This window comes from Aulonocara sp. 'chitande type north' Nkhata Bay, linkage group LG3 (genome assembly GCF_057382095.1).
Source record: "Aulonocara sp. 'chitande type north' Nkhata Bay isolate Kocher_YH1m ecotype deep benthic linkage group LG3, A_spYH_male_GT1.1, whole genome shotgun sequence".
Classification (NCBI taxonomy): Eukaryota; Metazoa; Chordata; class Actinopteri; order Cichliformes; family Cichlidae; genus Aulonocara; species Aulonocara sp. 'chitande type north' Nkhata Bay.
In genome coordinates this window covers 60,161,545-60,176,765 of record NC_141346.1, presented here as the reverse complement: position 1 = coordinate 60,176,765, position 15,221 = coordinate 60,161,545, and the positions used below count along the sequence as shown (strand labels likewise).

The window sequence follows — 15,221 nt, the reverse complement described above, 5'->3', positions numbered from 1 at the left end:
ACAATAGTCACCAAGGTTCTGGCACAGAATGAATGCACTAATGATGAATACATATTATGTTTCGCCGTGGTAGCTTCTTTCTCTCATTGCTTCTTTAGACTCGTTACTTTTTGGGGGTTTTTACCGAATACAATTTCCTTGAACAGAAGTGCCGTCTCTGCTATGCTGTGACCCCAAGAAAGATTTTACACTGTGTGACGAAACCCTGGGAGAGAGCATCAAGGACGCGATGAGACAACTTCATTTATGGCCTGAACCAATCTAAGGTGCGTGTTCTGCCGGTCTCAGAGGGCAACACTGCATAACTATGACATCAGCCCATAAACTCTGGGAGGACAGACAGACACAAGCACACCGGTGCTCACACGCAAACCAACACACATAAACAGCCAAACATTTTCTGGTCTGTTAAGCTTTATGAGCCACTGTGCGCCTGGACCGTCCAGGTTTATGTCACACACAATAATGATGAGATGTAAAAATGGTACGGACTCTTGGAACAATAGAATCATCAGGGAACAACACATCCAACTGTGGGCTGCAGAAAATATCAAAGCAGTGGCCACTGTGTAAAATACATGCGCAAGCTATGAGCTATGGTATGCAAGGAAATATCAGTACCGTGAGCCTACCATGTACTACTCCTTACTTCTTCTATAGCTTGTCCTCATCCCATCTTACTCCATTACTGCCTTCACAAGTTAAATTGCTTACCTGCTTCTAATTGTAAGGGCCTAGAGTGGACATTACACAGTTGCATTTCTCTGGTATGTTGAATAGGAACTGGGACTAGATTTTATCAAAGAGAGAAAACAGTCTAGAAGTAGACACACGGGAACTGTTACTATATTTCATCAAGAATAAACCCAAGGGAGGCAGGAGTCAAGTATCTGAACTTCAAAACATTGGCAGCTGCTACATACAGACTAAAGAGGTAAAGCAAAACAACATATTCAAGGAAGATTCTAGAGGAAAAAGTCTCATGAGGTCTTTTAAACTTTGAGTCGTCTCTGTCTAGGCCAGGTGTTTGACCTGAGTCACTCATGTTTTTATGCTTCTTTTCACAGCTCAGCCCAGGTTGCCCCTGCTGTGATTTTCCCTCACTGGCAGAATTGTCTGCTTTCAAAATTCAATGTAACAAACATTTCATCTGTGCTCTAAACTGTTTGTCTTTTCTTCTCTTTCTGTTTGCTCCTTTGAGTTGGACTCTAATGTAGTCTCACTCTTTTGTTTCTACAGCCTTACAGTTAACATACCACTCTGGTCCGTCAACGTTTATTCAAGTGTACATTCATTCTATCAACAAGCATGGGCAGCCCTGCTAATTATGGAGTAAAATCATTAGCATACGCTTGCATTAACATTTGAGCCATAAAATATACTCCTGATTAGTTCAAGATTCACTTACGTGTCAAAATACAGATGCACCGAGTCTATGTCCATGCGGAACATGTACACGGCGGTGCAGGCAAATAGTCGCAATCAAACTTATAGCTACATGCTAATATGTTGCTAGTGTGAAGTATGTCAGGGAAAGCTGGGTATAATTCTTTGTGCCTCTTTGCAATAGCAGAGCACTTTATTTTCAACTAAGTGTGAGAAGATCTTGCAACTTACTGCAGCTTGAGGGAAAGTTTGATCATGTCTTTTGTAATAAAAAATAATATTTTGCATTTGAAAGGTAATTTTTTTGGGGGGGGGGGGGGGTCCTGCGCATCTCTAGTCAAACCTGTCCAGGGCGTACCCCACTAGGATAAACTGCAGGCAACGCCTCCAACCCTGAATGGGATAAGGAGTAAAGAAGGGAGGTGGGTGAGTGAGTGGATGATAAAAGCTGTACATGACTCATACTGTCAGCTTAGCTACAAACTGCATTTAGGCAAAATTATATATAGGAAAATGCTAAACGTACTGCTGTTTGATTCACCAAAAATAGGCCGAGGTCAAAAGCAATAAGGTATGAGGAGACCTGGGAATAGTATGGGTGAAAAGACATAAGGGAAAAGGGGGTGAAGGGGGAAATATCAACAACTGTGACAGCTGTGTGGATATGGTAAGCTGAACCACAACAGGGAGGCTCCAGGGCAGGAATGCAGAACAGATCAGCCAGACCGGAGCGTGTGCTTAGGTTTGACATGGCGAGGCAGTGGCGAGCCACACCACACAGCAGCTGTCTAATCCCAAACTTCTGCCTTGATACTCCTGTTCTGAAAAGCACAGTCCGTTCTTTCAACTATTGACTTCTTATTTCTTCTAAACCTACTACAGATGCTCTCACTCTTCGGTGTCTATCACTCGCTTGGATTAAACTGACATGCCACATGTCAGCCTCTGGCACGCCACATGTCAGCCTCTGGCACAGGTCGTATCTCACGGTTACGATCTTGACAGGCAACACAATGCAGTCACAGATGAAAAGTATACAGAGCATTTCCTGTATACTTCTTGAGCTCCAGATGTCAAGACCTCAAAAACCAAGGAGTCTTACCTGCTACAGAGTTTGGCCTCGGCATCATGAGGGAAGCTGATGTCTGTGGCGGGTACGCAATGGGTCCCTCAGGTGAGTGACTTGGAGGGTGTGGTGGCCCTGGAGCACCCGCAGATATGTTAGGGTGCTGCTGGTCTGTCCTGGATGGGGTGTCTGCAGGTGTTGCTGTGGCACTGCTGGAGTCTTCTTCGGCCACAGGAGAGCAGGTGTCCGCCCGCACGCTCTGTGCCAGGCCATGGCGACCGCTGCCTCTTAGGCTGCCATCTTTACTCCACTCCAGGCTGGAGCCGCTGCGGTCATCATTCTCTGAAGAACTAGTGATGGTGGCTGAGAGCAGATTTAAATTTAAAAAAAAAAAAAAAAAAAAAAGAGAGAGAGAGAGAGAGAGAGAGAGAGAAGGGATTTTCAGCAAGTGAGGGAGGTGAAATGAGGGGAAGAGGCACAAGATATATCTGAGTAATGGTCTTTATGTGCGATGAACATTTATCCGTCTTAATCTCTAGTGAGACACCGAGCTGTAATGGAACTTTCAGCTTTGAGTGGCTTGGTGGTTTTGCTGATTGCCCTATCAACAGTTCTCAGAAGCTCATTTTATATTTACAGCGATCGTCTTCCTATACTCGTGAAACTCGGAAAGTAATATTGCACAGATTTATAGAACGTAATGTATTGTTATTGTTAAGAATCAGCGTTTGAATGATTTGGAATCATCCAGTGCAAACAGCAACTGCAACAACTAGTCGGAGGGGAAAACGCAAAAGAGCAGGAATAACAATATAAAACCAAACATGGACATTTTTTTTTACCCCTTCAGTTTAGACAGGTGTCTCTTCTAGAAGAAGAACTCCTTTAATCTCCCCTCGAGCCAACACAGCGACCTACCACAATCTTAAAAGCAAAGGAAAGGACTAACTCTCCATGATGACAGGCAGCTGGATACAGGAACATCAGCACTGTTAGTGGACTGGAGCCGGCCAGCCAGCTGGCCATGTTTGCATCACACACTACTAATCTGGATTTCATAATGGCGCAGCACGTTGCATCACCACTAATATTAATACAACAAACACATCTTGGACCCTGTGATTCCTGCGCTGGTTTCCTGGGCAAACATGAAGTCCTCTCATGGCAGCAGTCACGATAAACCCTGCTCGGACCACGGCATTAAAAGTCATCGTGATCTGACTGGCTAAACTACAGGACCTTGCTAAGAAGAATATGTAATTATTTATTCAAGCTTAGTGAAAATTTGAATTTTTATTTTATAAACAACTACATGCAGTCAAGTCCAGGCCCCTCGTGAAGGACCTTCTGAGGGAGCTGTTTTGTAAATGTTAAGACATTGCAAAGTCTCACTAATTCCATCAAGGAGCTTTTAATGCAAAACAAAGCCAAATTAATGTGCTTCTGAAATCAGAGTCAAAGTGAAACTTCAAAGAACAGAGAACATTAATCACAGGCATCAGTCTGACTTGTGGACGCACTGTGACTTTGTTCTTTCTTTTCCTTCCTGCACAATTTTATTAAGGAGTGTGGGTGGGATGTTGTAGACCAGTGGTACTTTACACCCCCTTCCCAAAAACACTCCACCCGCCCACTCAAGTACATAGCAGACTAGCATGCCATAGTCACCAATGTAACAATTTAATTTAACATCACTCTGCTGCAGATTTAAAAGCCCTCTGCTGCAGATACAGCTCAAGAATCTGCTGTTAGCAGTGAAGCAGCCAGTCAGTCACAGCTTCAAAGGATAGCTAAACACAGCTAATTAGACTCGAAAATTACATGCACATGGCATTTCATAGTTTGTAATGGGTGTACAATAAAGGGGTCGTAGAATTAGGGATCAAGAAAGGAAAACAAGCTGACCATAGTTATAGCACATGCTGCATTTCTGCAAAACTGTGTTCTGTCCGTTTCAAAGTTCAGGTGTTTGATAGTTGCTCATAACGTCTTCATTACTGACAGATTTTGATGCACAACTAGTGTTACTTTCTGCATGTCTGTGTGGGTCTGTGGGTTTGAGCAGCTAATGCACCCTCCCAGCAATCTGTCTGTGACCACAGCAAAGAGCTGAGAGAGACGGAGGCACCGATTTCCATTAAGAACTGGGTTTTATGCAGCATGACTTTACTTCATACCAGCTCGTTTCGCTAACTTTCCTGAAACCTGCTTACTGAAGTTAACAACCACACTTGCAGAGATGGCATTCTCTCACAAAACTCATTTTGAGTTAACTAAAGTAACGTAATTGCGTGCAACTGACAGCAACACATTTGGCACCAGTGCACATCTTATCCTGGGTGGTGTCAAAGCTGCAAGCTGGAAGATACTATATCGCAGCTTACATAAATTATTCAGCACGTTAGCAATGATATTGCTTTGGGGGGCAGAATGACTGAATCATGGTAATCATTTATGTCAACTCTGGAGTATTGGAAATCCAAATTGTTGTGTTGGATCTTGCTTTGGCATGCATTACTTTCTCCTGCATAACTATAATTTTCATCAGCAAGTCCGATATTCTTATTAGTTCAAGAATATCAGACAAATATAAGGGCAAGGGAAAAGTTTAAAATCTGGCACCCTGTCCTCTAGTCTAGGAGTGCAGTCAGGGAAAAAAAAAAAAAAGGGGGGGGGGGGGGGTTCAACAGTGGATAAATACAGCATCATAGAGTTACAATTTGCTATTCATTCCTCACTCAGAATGGAATCCCAGCATTTTTATAGGCACTGGAGGCTTTGTGAGTAGAAACGGCAGTTGAATTAATGCATCAATAGACTATGCCATCTTCCTGTCAGCTTGAGTAAATCCCCTGACGTCTTTTAGGGCTATTACTACAGATACAGCACAACGTCACACTGTGGCAACTGTCACCTTAACGCCGTCTCATGCCGATACAGCTCTGTCTAAACCCAATGACGTACATGGGGAAGGATGAATATAATGTGACACAGATGGTATTCGATCCCAAAAGGTTTCACACAACGAGTAGTGACTGACACTGCACAGGTGTGTTTTCTTTGTTCTAACTCATAGTGCAGATGAAGCAAGTCAGATTGCAAATTAAAATTAGAAGAGCTTCACAGGAAGTGATTAGTGATTATAAGCAATGCTGCAAAGGGGACTGGGTGTCCATGCTAAAGTGCAAACTAATAGACTACTAAGGAATCAGCAGAGCTGTTGGTATTATTAATGTTCTCATCAAACCCAGAAACCAGTGCAGGCACTGGTAAGCTACAAGTGATAAATTGGAGGCTGGTGTTACATTTTTGTCATTGCTATGAGCTGTGCTACTAGTGCATCTCGCACCAAGCTGCTCAGTCATGCAGGACACATGGTTGAAAGGGTGAGGTGGGGACTAATTTGCACAGGTCCATGCAAACTAAATGAGGAGGCAATGGTGAGGCCATATTTCTGAGCTATGCACAAAAGAAATTATTTTCACTGAAAATTTCTTTTTTAGATTTATGTAATTTGGATTAAAAGAGATGATGTGAAAAGTAACAGTTTAATCAAAGACCATTCATTTAAATGAAATTTAAGTGCCACCTACTTCCACCTCTGACCTGTGTATAGCTGCTAGATTATGAACAAAGTAAGACATTTTTAAATGCATACAGCGCAACCCTGAACTTCTGTACACATTACCCCGTAAAGAGTATTCAAATATCCTTCAAAGTCGACATTAAATGTTGTTTAATCTGTCAGATCCTTAGTACAAAGTACAAATGGACCGATCAACTGGCCAGGGATCGGAATCAGACGATATTCAACTTCTCGACATGGAGTAGTGACTGGCTGATCAGCTTCCAGTATGTCTGATTACAAGCCAGCTAGTTTCATATATGTGCACAGTGCCACAGACATATAGGCACACACACTCACAGACACACACTAACCTGTTGTTAGAGGCAAACCGCCTCACTGTGTTTCCAACATCAAACTCCACAGACCCTTAAATCACCCTCACCCAGCTGAACATTGAATATTTTAAAGAAGGTAAGGAAGAAGAAGATGTTGTTAAAGTTAAAGCTATCCAGAGCTCATAGCCAGCCCCAAGCCAGCAGCCTTGGTATGAGTAAAGATCAACACAAAAGAAAAATTCCAGAGATGAGTAAAAAAAAAAAAAAAGCGAGAGAGAGAAAGGATCAATGCCCTGTGATCTGGTGAAGTTCCTGACATTTGTTTTGGTATATGAATCTGTTGTACCTGCTTTATTTGTAAAGGTAAAATATGTCAGGCAGTGTGGATGCACAGCAACTCATTATTAGACAATTCTTTGAACTTGTTTCCAATAGACACATCATGCTCATCTGATCTGATCTTCTTTTGCTTCCTTAAAAAACCAGTCAGCTGCAGACCTTTTTGGCCAGAGCGGCGATAACGACGCCCAGGTTGGACAGTGAGCTGTTGATGGCGGTCATCTCTTTGAAACGGTCACCCTGAGACTGGCTCTTCACCATTCGCTCACTGCCAGCCAAGTCCACCAGGCACAGAGTGGCTACACACACAGAGAAAACCAACTCTTATAGGAAGCAGTGATCCGTTTTTCCTTCCATTAAAGGTAGTTTTAATACTTTACAAAACACTTCTTTTAGCGCTCAGGGGCTCAAACATTAACGTTGAGTCATCAGAGCAGATTTTGCACTGGTTACAGTAACAATAACTAACCAGACTAAATATTATAGATCCAAAAAGAAGAAGCCACATTCCTGATGCTGGTACTTCCAGTGTGATACATTTGCACTTGACATCCCTGCCGGCATTAACTCCCTCAATATCCAGCTGGAAGACTGAGTGGGAGCGAGACGAGCGGTCATTCTGGGCTGTCTGGGCAGTGGAGCGATTCTGATTGGCCAAAGCAATCAGACGGAGAACCTGAGAGGACGAGGGAACGTTTTAAAACATAGAGCATCGATAAAGTTTGATGTATTTTCAAAGTTTGGTAACAATTTGTCAGCAGATTTGAAATTAATTTGTTCTGAGCTACAGATGTCTGTCTGCTGTACCTGATCCTCATTGGAGACCCGCTCATAGGTGAGATTAGTGATTGTCAATTCGTTGCTGGCTGTCTTGCGGATCTCATGCTCAGGTCTCTTGCTGGACTTGCCGGTGAACACAAGGTCCCTCAGGGTCTCATTGTAAATTTCGACGAACTTCGCTGTGAACGTGAACTGTGAAGTGAGTGGGGGTTAATGCCCCACACTCTTTTCTGTCACTGCTTTGAATGCACAGACTGGTCTTAATGTTGATCTTTGTAATCTTCAGTGTTACGACCCGGCTCAAAAGCCGCAACATAAAAACAGAGATGAATAGCAGAGTGTGGGTGAGAAGAGGTTTCATCCTAAAATGGAAAACCAGGTTGGCTAAAATGGCTGGTGCCACCAAGGCAAAGACTAGTGCACTGCCGGGAAGCTTGCCTCAGGTATGCTTTTATCCACACCTGACTAGGTGTGGCCAATTAGCACCAGCTGAAAACACTGAGACGATTAGAAGCTGCAGAGGGACGTAACATTCAGTATTGATATTTGTAAATGTAAACTATGAGGATTTATTTATTTTTAATTCTTTTCTTTTTTTTCTTTTTTTTCCCTCTTTTTTTCTTTTTCCAAATAAATGTCCCGATTGAGTAATGAAACTAACCCAAAGGAGAATTCTAACAATATTAGACAGGCCATTCAATATGCTTTATCGTGGACAACTCGTGGCTAAAAACCCACACACACACACACACACACACAAACCTCTAATCAAACATGAAAACGGATAATCCAGCTGAAGCTTCAGACAGCCGTCAGACAGTGAAACACTGCCATCTGCTGGACGCGAATAACAAAGACGCTGCTTTGACGGGTGAGGGAGTTTCAACAAGTCTGCAACGACTCAAGCATCAAACTACAGAACTATTCTAGCGGACATGGTGCTCTAATGACTGCTTCATTAACGCAGCTCAGAAAGGATCAAACATATCAATAAATCATAAAACACAAAACGTCTCTTATTGCCCAGGGCTCAGGAAGTGAGTGTGTTCCTTATAGCCTATTAAACCTTAGCAGGTTATTTTGATGTGTTACAGATGAAACAGCTATCCAGTAACATTCAGCTACAAAAACGCTTTTTTATAATTACTTTTTTACAGCTTCGCACTTTTACACAAGTTTTATCATCAGTGTCACAATGGCTGCTGCTAAAATTGAGTACAAGATATTTGTTGGCCTGATTAAAAGGTCTTGATGCGTGCTCAATCATCAGGGAAGTAAATCTCCAAAAGTTGATTCTGTTCTTCTGGACGTAGCGTTTTCAGTCAGAGAAACCAGCCGACTGAAGGAACAATGGGCTGGGAGGTCAGTTCCTTAATCATGATTATGCAAATTCTCATGACCATTGATCAACAACCACTGATCAATGGTCTTGAGTACCATTCACAGAGAGTTGGAGAACGGCTGCAATCACAGCATTGTAAGATGGTGACAGATGTACCCTTAGGCCCCCTCCTTGATTCAGAGAGGGTCTTTCCCTTTTCACGTAAATGGCCTCCTTGACTCCGCCCTCAAACCAGCGTTCATTGCAGTTATTGTTGACAATCACATTGTGTCGTGTAACCATCCAGCTCACATATTCAATGTAAATGATTTGTTGAACTGAAGACATGATGAATGTTCCTGCATTAAAACACATCCAGCCTAGTGTTCTCACTCTCCCTAAATGGATCTGTTACATTAGTGATATATGGGAGTTGTGTTTCAGTCTTTTCCACATGAGGACATTTACATTTAGTTTTTGCTTTACTGATGAGTGGCTGGTTAACCTGCAGTGGTTGAAGCATGTGTCGGTCGTCTGGAAGAGTAGGTGTAGAAGACGTCTTTAATGAATGTAATGCTCTGAAGGTGTCAGTGATTACTGTGAATTCATTATAAAAGTGGATTTCAGTGAATAAAGTGAATAAAGACAGGCCCTCATGGTGACGCTCAGGTGTCCATAAAGTGTAACAGGAGAGCTTTGTCATACTTTCAGAGATTTTACATGAGCCAGTCTTTCAAAAATTACATAAATAAATAATTCATTCATTCATCCACAGGAAACACAATGCTCATATCTGAAAGTAAACTCTGATATATATCCCCGACTAGAGTTACTACTAAATAAAGGATCGCCCCAAAATGACTAAATATATAAAGACACTCTCCAGAAGAAGTTAAAGGGATTTTATTTATTGTACAAGCAATATCTTCATAAGAATTACAAATTCTGCAGACATATTACCTTCTTACTGAACCTGAACAACTCACACACAGACGTGTCTGCTGCTTATCTTTGTTCAAACATGATGTTTTATCTTCTCTTCAAAACACATTACTCATCTTTCTGGCATCGTGTTACATGAAAACACCTGCATTCTACCTGTGTCATTGTACCACAAAGACAATGATTGCAACACTGTGCTTGCAAAATAGAAGAAATAAGACGACCAGCAAATACATAAAAGATGGTAAAAGTGATTCCATCTTTGTGTCTCCTCCCATTGTTTCCCCAGTCTGTCTAGTTCCCATATTCCCAGGACACCGCTGGACAACAAGTGGGTATTCCAAGACTGAGAGACAGCCAGAGTTGGCAAAAGATCAGACATTCTCCACTTAAGTAGAAGTAAAAATACTATTGTTCCAGTGAAAGTTAAAGTACTGATTCAACTTCATTACTCAGCTAAAGCAAAAAAGTACAGGCTCGAAGCGCTTACAGAGAAAAGCAGACAACAGAATACAACAGAATGCTGATGGCGGCAGTAACACACACTTGGAGGAGAGGCTCCAGCCGTCCATTCCAGCCCTATCCCTAACATTAACTCTAACCATAACTTTAACCTTAACCCTATCAGGTCTTGTTTTACAAAGCGATTCATGATTAGAACAAAAAACACATTTACACATACCGATGATTTGTCACATAGCATCGTTACCTGTTGGGATGAGAACGTGTTGTTTCCAGAGCACCACAAATTGGGGTGTCTGTAGCTCAGGTAGAGCAGGAAACCTACTAATCAGAAAGTTGCTGGTTCAATCCCCGCCTGCTCCAGCCTGCATGCCAAATATCCTTGGGCAAGACGCTAACCCCAAGTTGCTCTCCGATGCATCCATCGGGAGGATGAATGCGTATTAATGTTAGATAGAAAGCACTTACAGAGAAAAAGCATAGAAAAAAGTGAGTGCATGAATGAGGAAAGTTGTAGAGAGTAGAAAGGTTTTATACAAGAACCAGTTCATTTACCGTTATATTTTAGTTTCATTTTCAGTTCTGTACTTTTTACATGTAATATTGATTCATTAGATTGACTACATGCATTAGACCTAACTTGCTGACAGCAAATTTAAACAACCGTAATAATTTATTTTCAGCGTCTGAAATATTTATTTAGTTTGTTTTTTGTTTTCTTTTTGGCTCCTGATATTAGTCAACTACTATTTGTCAATGTTGAACTAATAATGAATCTAAGAAAAGCTATTTGTCACGGTTGGCCAGCGTCAACCGTGGGGATGTGAGGAAGGAGGAGCCAGGCACGGAGCTCTGAATGCAAGCAGTGCGTTTATTTACAGTGAATGGAAAATAACAATAAATCCGCAGTGCGTTCCCGACTCCCGTGAAATGTCCTCTTCCCAGTGCTAGTGTTCCTTGTCTCCGCTCCTCAGTGTCTGAGCACCCCGTGCTCGCTGCCCTCTCATCTCCACGCTTCTCCTGGGGAGATAACAAACAGGCAGCCGTAAGACACATACAATGCGGCAGACTATCCGTACTGACTGGCCGAGAGACTAACGTGAAGTCACGCAATGATCCAGCGTCAGAGAGAGCGCCACCGCATTCTCAAGTAGCTCCTCTGACAAGGCTTGATCAGCTGTGTGATGGTCTTCAAGTGTGGCCAACCACCTGGCAGGGCCACACCCACCAGGCCTGAAGGTGCCTGTAAACAGGTGCTCTCAGAAACTCCGGCATCCACACACACACACAGATATACCTGCAAGCAGGGAGAACGAGGGACAGCACACCAAAAACACACATGTCCATAACTGCTGGGTCGTTTAGACTCCTGAGCTGTGCACGAGGGGTCGAACACCCACTGGAAGGCCGGGCACTGGTTTTCAACCGTAATATACCTGATGTGCTCAGGTAACCTGTAGCGCCATGAAACCACTGTCACACCAGGGCGCATAAGAAATGATGCTTTAAGAGACTGATGGGATCGGGCAGCAGGGAAAACATCCACAAAATGCTACTTTCAGTTTGACTCCCTAAGACTACCTAAACTAAGTAGAGTCATTACATGCTTGTTAAAAGCAAACTCTCATATAGTTTTTAATGTGCTTCTTTCATTACAATGACTAGATAAAGAATGTGGCCCTGTCTCTATTTAACACTGGCTACCCCAAAATGTTTCCAAACCTTAGAGCTGGGCGATATGAGATTTTTTCATATCACGATATGTTTTTTTCATTTCAGGCGATAACGATATCTATCACGATATAAGCCAAATAACTATATTTGTAAGATTTAAATGTGCCGTTGCTCACAAGTAAAATGTGAAATAATCAGCAGCTTGTTTTTATTTAAATATTTATTTCCCATAATAAGTTCAACAGGGTAGATGTACTTAAGGAACATGAGACTTTTTCAGATAAATAAAGGCAAATATTGCAAACTACACAAAAGGCAGCCGCTAAAGCGTTTAAGTTTCAAAATAGAACAAACGAAACAGACTAAATTGTCAATTCCACTTAGAAACAAAATATTAATTCTAAAAATAAATCTTAGTTTGTTTTACAGAAGAACAGACAAAACTGACTAACTTTTGTCAATATCAAATAAACTGAGAACTAAAAGGAAATTCTCAATCTCTCCTTGTTGTATAGCTTAGCTTTTCAAACAGTTTTAACAGTTACTTTAGTCTGACAAAAGCCGAATGACGAATTAGCGCTTCCAGTCAGAGACTGAGGCTACGTCCACACGTACACGGGTATTTTTGAAAACGGAGATTTTCCATTTTCGTTTTAAAAAATAATCCCGTCCACACATAAAGGCAGAAATGAAGGAAAATGCTGCTATGAACATGCCAAAGCAGCAGGTGGCGCTAGATTCCTAACCGTGCAGAAATGTTGGCCAATCAGAAGTCTAGAAGCCTCGGTGGGAAAAAGTAAACAAAGCTGCGGCATAGAAGCAGAACCGAGTCGTATGTGTGGAGGGACAGTAACTGTGTGTATATGTAAGCATTTAAACACTGCAGAGAGTAGAATTAACAGTAACAGTATTGTAGAAATTCATTTCACCGAAACAATAACGTGGCGCACAGTGTGACGCATGCACCAGTTTATTATATTTCCAGACTTGCTTTCGGCACAATTTACAGTGTACGCTACTCTGTTTTTGTCAGACTTGAAATAGCCGAAATACCTTCACACTACAGAACTTCTATGGCTCTTCCGTTCGACAATCTCTCCGGCGTTGGAACCATCATCTGTTTTCTCTTCGGTCACGCTCGGTTGATTTTTCTAGTCGGCACACTCATTTCCTCCATTACGCGCTGGCTCCATTACCCGCTGGCTGCTTCCCAAACAAACACACGTGCGGCTTGGCACTTGTGCTGTACGTAACAAGTCACGCGACGTGACGCTGCGGCTGTGATTGGTTCGGCTCTGCGCTACTGAATTTGGATTGGCTGACCTTTTTTTTTTTTTTTTTTTTGAGGACAAGAGCGGCGAGGTCTATCGCGATAGCTTAATTTCTCTATCGAGTAAAAGTTATATCGCGATACATATCGTTATCGTTCTATCGCCCAGCTCTACCAAACCTACAACCGTAACTTTCACTGAGAGATTTTTAGATACGGTTATTGAAGCTGTGGGGTTAATTTTTTAAGTAACATGAGAGAGAGGCAGCAGCATACTGTTAGATTATAATATTATTTTATGCCATGTTATACCCCTAACTAAAGATTGTGAATTATTATGTAGTTTTAGTTTGCATTATTCTCCTGAATTAGAAGAAGCTGATAACTATTGCATTAGTTAAACTGATTTGCATTACATTAGACTGCTGATTTATTGTGGATGAATGATATTGTTTTATGATGCATAATACTGCTGCAGAAAGCCATCGCCTTATTTGTCTGATTAGAAGAGAACAGAGCATGCTGGAGTTTTCTGCCCCAACTCAGCAGGAGCAGATAAACGGGGAGCCAAGGTCGTAGCTTAGGCGCCGTGTGAGAGAAAAGCATGTGAATGTTTAGGCTTTTATGATAAGGTGGGAGAACCAGAGGCTATAAGAGTTTGAGCAATGCTCCACCATTTTGAGATCTGAGGCTGTCTGCATCAGTGTCCATCTCCCACGCGTGTGATCATTAAAATCATCGTTTGACTTAACCCGGCCGGACCAGTGTTGTTATTGTGGTTTTTTTCTCTTGTCTCTTGTCTCCATCCCCATATTTTGAACCATAACAATACACACAGAGCATCAGTGATAGAAAGCTAGGCTAACATAGGGTAGCTACCTGTTCAAGGAGAAACATGTATAGGCCCATCTCAAGTGCCAGTGAACATCTAAATGATTCAGGGAAGACTTTGGAGAAAGTGCTGTGGGGAGATGAAACCAAATTCCAATTATGTGGCTTTAACTGACCTTTTGAAATAGGAGTGTGATGCAAAAAATAGCATCCCCGCAGTCAAGCAGAGAGATGGAAACATTATGATGTGGGCTACAGGACGACTTAGTCGGGGTTCCAAGCAGTCAGGAAATGTGACATCGTCAGACTGCAGGCCACGGATTGGCTCGTCAGTCGCGGCACTCAATGAGTCATGAGACGGTGTCTTTCACTAAAATCAAAACTGCAGTTTTTTAAAAACCCTGCAACAAGGCAAATAGCTGCACAACACCGTGGTTTCCAAGTGTGACAAAAAGCCACAGATACATCATTCACACATTCACACACTGGTGATGGCAGCTACATTGTAGCCACAGCTGCCCTGGGGCGCACTGACAGAACATTGCAGAACCTTCAGCACCTCGTATGAAAAATATTTGACTGTGTGCATGCTTTTAGCACTGTTTGGATTTGAGAAAATCTAAAATAAATCGAAATTTGCTTTTAGAAGTTGTTTTATAAAGTTCAGTGGTATATTATGCATACAATAGGACATCTATTTAGATTTACATCTTCCACAGAAAAAACTGCACATTACTGAAACTTAGTATACTGGACTTTGTTGTTGTCCCACACAGGTTCAATTTCGAGTGGTAGATGGCTCAGTGCTCAGTCAACCAAGATTTTATGATAGTGGGCACAATGAGATAGATAAGCTGCTTGTAAACAGTACTTTTATGCTCTCTTTTTCCATTTGGATAAGAAAGAAAGAACCAGGAAACAAAGGCAAACAAATAATCTGTGCCTTTATCCCAGATTCACATTATAGGAACAGCTGCTCAATGACCACTGTAGTCTTTGCTTACAGCACTTTTATCTAGATCTATGCAAAGTGATCCACTACACCTACTTTTACAGTTAAATCATTTTATGAACACTGATGCCATTTTAATCTGAGTTTCTACTCAAATACAATCAGTAAAGAAAAACACAGTCTGTGACGTTTGTTTTGAAGGAAAAGGTATTCCCTGCAAATGTTTATCTGTGTGAGACTATTCAGAAAACAGTCATTTTGTTTTATAGGTGAGACACTTGGCCTCTTTTTTCCT

General features: G+C 41.9%; 1 protein-coding gene across 1 annotated transcript in view; it reads right to left on the bottom strand.

Moving 5' to 3' along the window:
* LOC147336391 (protein TANC1-like) overlaps positions 1-3,408 on the bottom strand; it is a 39,752-nt gene extending 36,344 nt beyond the window's left edge. Inside the window, exons 1-3 of the mRNA XM_086286188.1 lie at positions 3,402-3,408; positions 2,489-2,815; positions 1,745-1,779 (exon numbers count right to left, since the gene is read on the bottom strand). Coding sequence (XP_086142314.1) covers positions 1,745-1,779; positions 2,489-2,815; positions 3,402-3,408 — 369 coding nt within the window. The remainder of the gene's footprint in view (positions 1-1,744; positions 1,780-2,488; positions 2,816-3,401) is intronic.
* Positions 3,409-15,221: the final 11,813 nt, after the last annotated feature.